The sequence below is a fragment of the Olea europaea genome, chromosome 18 (assembly GCF_002742605.1).
Source record: "Olea europaea var. sylvestris chromosome 18, O_europaea_v1, whole genome shotgun sequence".
In the NCBI taxonomy this organism is placed as follows: Eukaryota; Viridiplantae; Streptophyta; class Magnoliopsida; order Lamiales; family Oleaceae; genus Olea; species Olea europaea.
This window is the reverse complement of record NC_036254.1, coordinates 26,026,688-26,035,529: the sequence shown is the minus strand read 5'-3', so window position 1 is coordinate 26,035,529 and position 8,842 is coordinate 26,026,688. Positions and strand designations below refer to the sequence as shown.

The 8,842-nt window shown below is 34.0% G+C and overlaps 1 protein-coding gene across 4 annotated transcripts; it reads left to right on the top strand.

Annotated features, from left to right (window-relative positions):
- The first annotated feature begins 4,498 nt into the window (after positions 1-4,498).
- On the top strand, positions 4,499-8,735 carry LOC111367972 (NAP1-related protein 1-like). Of its 4 annotated transcripts, none has more exons than XM_022989126.1 (10): positions 4,502-4,779; positions 6,645-6,767; positions 6,874-6,924; positions 7,315-7,380; positions 7,505-7,618; positions 7,754-7,785; positions 7,886-7,946; positions 8,067-8,123; positions 8,212-8,250; positions 8,528-8,735. In XM_022989126.1, the coding sequence occupies exons 1-10, from the start codon at positions 4,642-4,644 to the stop codon at positions 8,564-8,566; spliced, it is 720 nt and encodes a 239-aa protein (XP_022844894.1). In that variant the 5' UTR covers positions 4,502-4,641; the 3' UTR covers positions 8,567-8,735. The 4 variants fall into 4 exon arrangements, with proteins under 4 accessions (XP_022844896.1, XP_022844894.1, XP_022844895.1 ...); XM_022989125.1 differs by having other exon boundaries at positions 4,505-4,779; positions 7,724-7,785; XM_022989128.1 differs by lacking the exon at positions 7,315-7,380 and having other exon boundaries at positions 4,499-4,779.
- Positions 8,736-8,842: the final 107 nt, after the last annotated feature.

Genomic DNA, 8,842 nt, shown 5'->3' with positions numbered 1-8,842 from the left:
AAAATAAAGTCAAGTGTTGACTTAAAAGAGACAGCAAGAGACCATGATACTTGAGATGAACTCGGCGTATGTGAACAAGTTTGGACCTTGGTCGAGCTTCCTGATGGAATAAAACCCATAAGGTTTTGTAAATAGTTTACAAGGGAATGGTCGATGTGGATGTGAATATCCATAAATACAAAGCAAGGCTAGAAGCAAAGGTTAAGTGTTGACCTTGGTGAAACTTTTCTCCTGTGGCCTTGTTGAAGTCCATTCGGGTTTTATTTGCAATAGTTGCATATCGTAACTAAAGGTTAAGATAAGTCTCTATGGAGTTGAAATCTTCGATTTGATGGAAAAAGTCAAAGTGTTTGATTTTATCAAATTTGAAGACAAATTGTATGTTTACAAGAAGATAGTGGGAGCATTGTCATATTCCTAATATTATAGAAACCGACATCCCTATGTTTCAATCGTTGAAATAATGGTTGTTAAAAGATTTATTCATAAACGACATGGGATAAGCAACTTGATCAATAGAGGTAGATCTAGAAGATTGCTTAACTCATCCCAATTTACATAGATGAAATTTTGAGAAGATTTCATATGGAGAAACTGGTTTACTCTTAAACGGTACGTTGGAAAGGTTCCAAACGTGAAGCAACCGTTGATTCAATAGTAAAAACCTAATACATGATTACTTCAAAAGTAGCAAAGAGTTGCAATATGGATCATGATATTCATAAATGAACGTGGAGTAGTTCATGATATTGTTGATCACATACCATTGTATTCCGATAACAATAGAGCCATTACGAAAGCAAAGGAACTAAGGCCTCGTCAATGATCCAAACATGTATTAAGGTGGTATAATCTCATCAGAGAGATAATACATAGAAATGACGTAAAGAGAAGAATAAATTCCCACATTTAACAATATTGCAGATCGACTGACAAAGAGTTGTCGTAATATAAACATGATCATCATGTAGACTTATGATATTGGATACATAAGTGATTGGATCTAGTGCAAGTGGGAGTTTGTAAGTATTATGCCCTAGGTCAAATCTACTTTGGACATAAATATTTTTATATATAATTAATGCAATTAAATGGCAGATCTATTATTTAATTAATAGACAATTAAATAAATAATAGAGTCCGTAGATTCAAATATTCGTAATTTGTTAATCACAAGGAGTTGTAATTGTGAGATACAAATTACATCTGATTGAATCTTAAATCGTCCGTGGTCGTAAGTAAAAACGAGATACGGATATCGTTATTACGGATAGACCATCACGTGTGGCATTTCTTACTTTTGAAGTAAGTAGCTAATCTCACAATCTAAAGTGTGGTGACACTTAAATGAACATATGGATGTTTTGTTATAGAACAAAACATTGGAGACCTCGTCGAGAGATTCCACCTGGATAACTATCTGAGTGTCAGTGGTTAATCTCTAACATTCAGTGGTGGAATTAGTCCTTAGACTTGAGGTCTTCATGGTACCTTATATGAGGACAGTCATACTTTGACGGTGTTGGATGTTGCTCTGCAAAGGGCCGCTAATACGACATCGTTCAGGTACGTCAAGAACCGTATGAAGGTTGTGATTGACCAATAAAGGATTCGTCACTCTTAGATAGTAGGAGATTATGATCTGCGTTTCATTCAATTAAGTCGATAACGAAATCCTTAGCCAATGTGTACTCATAAGTCGAAAAGGAGTTTTCGACTTATATTGACTTAATAGTGGAGTGAAAGATATGATCGAAATTCGGGATTGACACAATTCCATATCTCGTAATTGATCGTATCATATTGACGAAGGGATTATAGTTTCACGGTAAACAAACGAGTTTGATTTTGTCACACTACATAACATTTTCTGTTACATGTATTGCCCTGACATATTACTAGATGTCAATCAAGGACGGCGAGTGTGAATTGACGATAAATTAAAAGGGTGTTTTAATTTATTAATTTTGATTATATCAAAATAATATTTCACGTCATTAGACATCGTGATCGGGAACCTAATGAGTCGCACACAAAAGAAAATTGGAAGATTGCAAATTGTCAATTGGTTAATTTAACAATCGTTGGATAAATTAATTAATTAGATTTGTTATTTATATTCCCAAATTAATTAATTGGATTAATTAATTCATGGGCTGGGTTTAATTAAATAAATTAATTAAATATTGGACCAGACCGGATCGGGCCGAGCCCGTTTGGGTTTATATAAATGCATGGCTAGAGTTTGAGATTCATATGATTTTCATTATTCTTGCTGGCATAAGAGAGAAAATCCTAGTAACTGCAATCTTATTCTCTGTGTGGATCACCGTTGGAGGCTGGACAATTGGATAGATGTGGATGGCAAATCAAGATTACTGAAACTAAAAGAAAAGTAAAAGGGTTTGCAGAATTCTTCAAAGGCACAATCTTTATCACGATTTCTATCTAAACACAAAGGGATCCTCTGTGGGAATCGAAATATTTTTAATTTTTCGTTGTGCATGTATAAGTAGATTCCTAACAGTAGTTATACAGAAAATCATCTCATTATGTTGATATGCGTGGCTTCATTTTTAGTTACCTAACGCTTTAAACTGTTAGGTTATACTTTGCGTTGCCACTTTATGAAAAATAATTAGGTCTGAATATATTTGATAACTATGACGTGATTGATGGTTAATAGGATGAGAATAAAATTAGAGTCCCTTGGTGGTAAAATGGTAGATATGCGAGTCTCAAAATCTTGTGTTGAAGAGTGGAGATTCGATTCCTTTTCAAGGCATAATATTGCGAAATTCTCCACCTTCATACTAAGACATAAGAACAACATATTCTAAAATAAAAAGATTTAAAACAAAAAAACAAAAAACAAAAACAAAAATCTGCTAGAAATTATTTTATGTCGTGTTACTGATGACCTCATTTCAAAAAATATGTTGCTTGTGAGAAGGGCATAGTAATTGATAAAATATTTCAAGCAGTTGAAAATAAGTATAAATCCAAAGATTTTCGAATAGAAAGACGTCTAGAACATCTTATTAGTTGGGGAAAAAGAAAGCAAAAGCAAGTCTCGCACTAACAACGAGGATATATGGGAAAAATAAACCATCAACGAATTTCAAATTGATACATTAGTCATTTAGTATTTATATATTTATAATGAAATGTAAGACAAGAAGGGTGATAATAATCCGGGATTTAATCCCACAGGTGACAAATCTTTTGCCTATAAATTTACTGAATGAATTATTTATTGACAATTTTGAATCAGATCAATATCATGAATAACAATAGCTGAAATATCATATCAATTCAAGTCTCGCTAGGACAAAAAATATTGCCTGAATAGCTATCTGAGAATGGAATCCACTCGATAAGAATATTGCAAATTACAAATTGATTAAACTGAATCCCAATTACATCATAGTAGTGGTTCCATACTTTTTGAGATAAAGGAATTCCTATGAAGACATGGTGAACGTCTCCCTGCTTATTTCCAGTTGCAACACAACTTTGAACTCTCAAATCTTCATGAAAGTCGTGTTTTGCTCTTTATTATTGCAATATGTATCTTTGAGAACAGTAGCAGACGCAAACATTTGAAGTTAGTGAGGCACAATCAAGTTTATCAAAAAATTACAAAAAAATTATGTATTCTATAAAAATACATACACATTATCACTATTATAGATTCACAAATATCATATATATGATAAATAACAATTCCCAAAAAAAATTCAAATAATCTCATATATAAGATGAATAACAATTTTTAAAGAATTTTCAAATGAAATATCACAAACTGTTTGGTCATTGTTGGAACTCTATTCTAATAAAAAAAGTCCAATTATCATTATTGCCCAATTCTAATTTTTGGTTCTTTAAAAAAAATAAAAAAATTCCAACTTGAAGATGTGGATCAAGTGACCCACTAGGACCTTGAGTAGATCCGCCAATGTTCGAGAACGCATTTTTCAACTAAATTTTGTGCTTTCCTTTAAAAAAATAAAAATAAAAGGTTAAACCCTAACTTTAAGAGTCCCCCACCACCCCTGCCCTGGAGCATCGTGAAGGAGGTAAATCGCAGATTATGCCTCCAAGGGTAAATCGCAAGTTATGACTCAAGTTCGAACTTCTTATTGTTGATCACTTGAGACATTTTCGAGAAAAGATCACGATCACTTTTGTTAATAGTTGATCATTGATGATAGTTATTGCCACCCCATGTGCTTGTATATGCTTATTTCATAAAATGTCGTGAAAACAATTTATCTGGAATTCGAATGTCAAAGTTACATTTTTCTTTTTTCTATTTTATTAATCTGAAATTTAAAAATAATGTGCAATACATGTTGAGTTTGACTAGTATTTTAAAATTTTTAATAATTAAAACTGTGGAGTCTTAAGACACTGGGACCATAGTATAAGAAAGCATTGTTCGAAGGGAACAACGTAAGACTTTTGTAAACTCTGTACAACTAACTAACTACAAATGTCACACACACCCACCCACCACACACACACACACACCCACCCACCCACAGCCCAAGCAAATCTTGTCTCAACATACAATCCTACCCTGCAAATCATCTGAGGGAGAAATCCCAAACACAAACCAAGGATTAGGGTTTTCGAAACATGGTGGCGGACCGGTCGAAGAAACCAAAAACTGCCGACAAATTGGTGGAATCGGCGGAGGAAGACAACATTCACAATGACAAGGACCTCCTTTTCTCTCTCGAGAAGCTTCAGGATTTCCAGAATGAGCTCGATAAGGTCACCACTTTAATTTTAAATGCAATTTGCATAAATCTGTGACCGGTTGGTGTAATTTTTAATTTTGTTTATTCGGAACATTCTTGAAAGTGAATAGGCATTGGATTTTTTCTTTACACTAACTTTCATTTCATATTTAATTTGATTTTATTTGAGGTATCGGGATTGTTATAGTGATATCAAACGCGCGAGTTTGCTCGATTTTGCTTGTACAATTGTCAATTCGTTGTTGGCTTGAGGAGTTCGATCGCCTGATGTCTTTGATTTTTTATTTCCGAATCAATCAAAAACTCGGGAGAATTGTTAAATTGAAGCAAATTAACTGTGCTTTCTTTTTTTTGTTTATGGTTCGAATCACGAGACATAAGAGAGGGTTGGGTTGGATGTTTGATTACGTGCATTGCTTTTGCATAGTTTCTGCTCGTTTGCTTGGTGTACATTGTGCATGTCTATCTTTTAACATTTTTTCAGGCTGATCCCTTGCTCGAAATTCACACTAGTTGACATCTGACTGGAAATAGAATATGTCTATGCTTAAATCTCTGATTGTTCTCAAGTCGATGAAAAAATTTCTACAAGACTGATTCCAGTTTGCAATCTTTTGCTCAACTGGTCATTGTTTATTATTTATCGTAAATAGGAAAGCTATAACGGTGAAAATATTAATTTAAACACGTTAATAATTTTACTGGACCAATGATAAGAAGGTTGAGGAAACTTTGTTTACCAAAGAAAGAATCTCTACATAAAAGGCAGTGGTCAGTCAAATAAACGTAAACGGCCTCTGCAATTAGTGAGAAAAGACAAGTTGGTATTTTTTTATTTATTTTTTATTTTTTTTTTGTAAAACAGTTAGGATTTGTTTCTTGAGCAATATGAGGGGAAAAACCTGAACTCTTCCGGTCTATTTTGTTTCAATTTTATGAACTTGATTATGAGATGGAAGAGTGGTTTGTATTTTCTTCTAATTCTGGTACTTTAAAAACATAACTGAGGTGCATGTGCCATGAAACCTCCAACACGATATGAAATCCAAGAGTAAGTTCGTGTCCCATGGATGTGCATGTGAAGTCATACACGTGTACGTATCAATTTGTTTGTGAACTTCATTTCCAAGAAAAAAACTGACTGCAAGAAAACATCTGACACCCCTTGATAAATTATGGTGAAAAGAAAGGTTTTATGGTATTGATAATCTATTTCTATTTTTTATGCAATAAGAAAGATAGTGCATGTATTCATGTGGAATATTTTGTAGCAATTTTATGAAATTGGTTGTAGCGATAACGATTTCAGAAGTTAACTAGTGGTTTACCATGTGGAATGCTTGTCCCCATCTGCAAAGAAAACCCAATATTTACACATGGAAATCATCACCTGTAAATGTATATGCTTTCTATGACTGGTTGATCCCGTTCACTTTTTGCATCTTCTTCACTTGCTGCTTATGGCTGCATCAGATATTGTGTTGCTGATATACTTAGTCCTTTTGGCAGATGCTATATCTCTATTATAGTTGTGTGATGTTTCTTTTCTGAAACATTTATGATCTAGCATGCTTAGAAGTCGGTAATTAAGAGCATTAGAGATAAGTCTTGTGTTTGTCCCAATGGCTCTTCATTATTATTGTTGCATAAATACTGATAATAGAGATATAAACATATGCACTTCTGCAACTGAATCTCGTTTTTGTCATTTGGATAAGATTACTATCTCAAGAGATACACATCCATTCGAGTCTCTTTGGGGTATAATAAGATTACTATCTCCTGCATTGCTGTTTGACACAATTTGTAATAGAACTTTGGCTTAGAAAAACGAAATATTAACACTATGAAGCTTCATTATGGCTTGGTACCATGCAGGTCAATGAAGAAGCCAGTGATAAAGTATTGGAAGTTGAACGAAAGTACAACGAGATAAGGAGGCCTGTTTATGTGAGAAGAAATGAAATCATCAGTTCTATTCCTGACTTTTGGTTAACTGCCGTGAGTGGAAGAGCCATTTTCTATTGTGAAATTGATATAGACAAATGTTTGATACTTCTCAGAGCCTAATCCATAATATTCATATCTTTATACTTTTTTCTTGCAGTTGTTGAGTCATCCTTCACTCTGTGATCTTTTGAGTGAGGAAGACCAGATGGTATGTGCATCTTGTAAGATTGTTTGGCACTTGGAAATAGAATTAAGTTAGATCTATTAAAGCTACTATAGTGGAAGCTTTAGTTACTTTCATATATTTTAATTTTATTTTTCCTTTTTATTGGGCTCCTGTTTGTTATTGATTAAAATCTATATTTTAATTTCAGTCAAAGTTAAAAATTCATTTTAACCATATATTTCATGGGTCCCACAACTTTTCAATATCTCAGCTAGTCCTATCAAAATCTATTAAAAAATCTAATTTTAATTCCCACCAAACAGAGGCTTGAATTGCTTAGATTTCATGTAATCCCATATCGTAGGCCAATCCTGACATGGTATATAATTGAATTTAAAGGAACCTCATCATTGATATTTTTGTTTGATCTAGATATTCAAGTATTTAGATGCTCTTGACGTGGATGATGACTTGAAATTGGGTTACTCCATTACATTCGTGAGTCTTCTCTTAGTATTATATAGGAAAAAAAAGCCAGCATCTTATTTTTACTTCATCTGTGTTTCCATCAGTTTTCTGTTGTCTAGTGCTGATTGTTATGCTTTGTACTGTTAACTTTCAGAAGTTTAAGCCAAACCCCTTCTTTGAGAATACAAAGCTGATTAAGACGTCCAAGTTCTATAACAGAGGACCTACAAAGATAACTGGCACAAAAATTGATTGGAAGGAAGGCATGGTAATTTGATCATACCAGTATTTCTACTACATGCAAGTGCCCCTTTCCTTTTCCACCCATCTTCCTGCTTGAATGTTTAAGTATTTATGCGTTTTACACGTAAAGGGCTCTGCTAACATTCGTAGTGATGAAAAGAAAGGGAACAAACGACCACCATCTACCGAGAGGTACTCTTGCCAGTTTTCCTTTCACACAGTTATTCAGATATGTGCGTGTTTATGCACGAGTATTCTCATTGACACATGCTATCTACTATTATGGATGCAGCTTCTTTAGTTGGTTTAGTGAAACTCAACTGGAAGATGCAGGCGAGGGGCTACATGATGAGGTAAATCCATTGCTGGAAGCCCTCAATTGTTTGAAGCACTGTCATGTGCGTTTGATGAGGAAAATATTATATGCGTTCAGTATAAAACCCTTTATTGTCTTCTTTGCTTCGAGACTGTAGGTCGCAGATATAATTAAGGAGGATCTGTGGCCTGATCCTATCAAATATCTTTACAATGTAACATCTTCTTTCTTTCCCTACTATTACTGTGTATTTATCACCTTCCACTTATTTGAACTGGCTGATAATTATGATTGTATAACAGGTAGCTGATGACGAAGATTCCGAAGAAGATGAAGAAGAGGTAATAAATAAATCTTTTTCTCTTCTTTAGAGATACTTTGATCCCCTCTGTACTTTATATGAAGCTGTTTGTACCATTTCATTTTGATAATATCACCGAATTTCAGTTTTTCAACTACTTTAATTTACATCTCTGCTGAATATTCTTAGTTTTTACTATTTCATCAACGGCATTGTGCTACTTGCAAGATGTTCAGCGGTTATCAGTCAATATTTTGGTAGTATTTAGTATCACATGTGTCTCACTATTCACTGACTCTGTCGATGGCTTCTACTAGGGAGAAGAGGGCGACGAGTATGATGATGATGAAGACTGAAACTCCATTCTACATTTCATATCATATCCCCGTCAAAGTTTTGTTTGTTGCAAATCGAACATAATTGTCGGTCGTCGTAGACCTGTTTCACAAGGACCTTTGGCTGCTGCCTGCAAGGATATATGATCCAACTTTTACGTATATGAAATGTTCACATGTTCTTGAACTATCATTTAGAGCAACTTGCTATACCTCACTTGCCAAAACTAAAAAAGTTGAAGCTTCATATCTAAAAAATTGCCGTAATTCCAAATTCTTTGTTCCCACTGTAATATC

Coding starts and splice junctions, on each gene's coding strand:
- LOC111367972 (XM_022989125.1), top strand. CDS start 4,642: ATGGTGGCGGACCGGTCGAAGAAACCAAAAACTGCCGACAAATTGGTG. Junction 4,780..6,644: donor TCCAGAATGAGCTCGATAAG/GTCACCACTTTA, acceptor GGTACCATGCAG/GTCAATGAAGAAGCCAGTGA. Junction 7,619..7,723: donor TTGATTGGAAGGAAGGCATG/GTAATTTGATCA, acceptor TTACACGTAAAG/GGCTCTGCTAACATTCGTAG.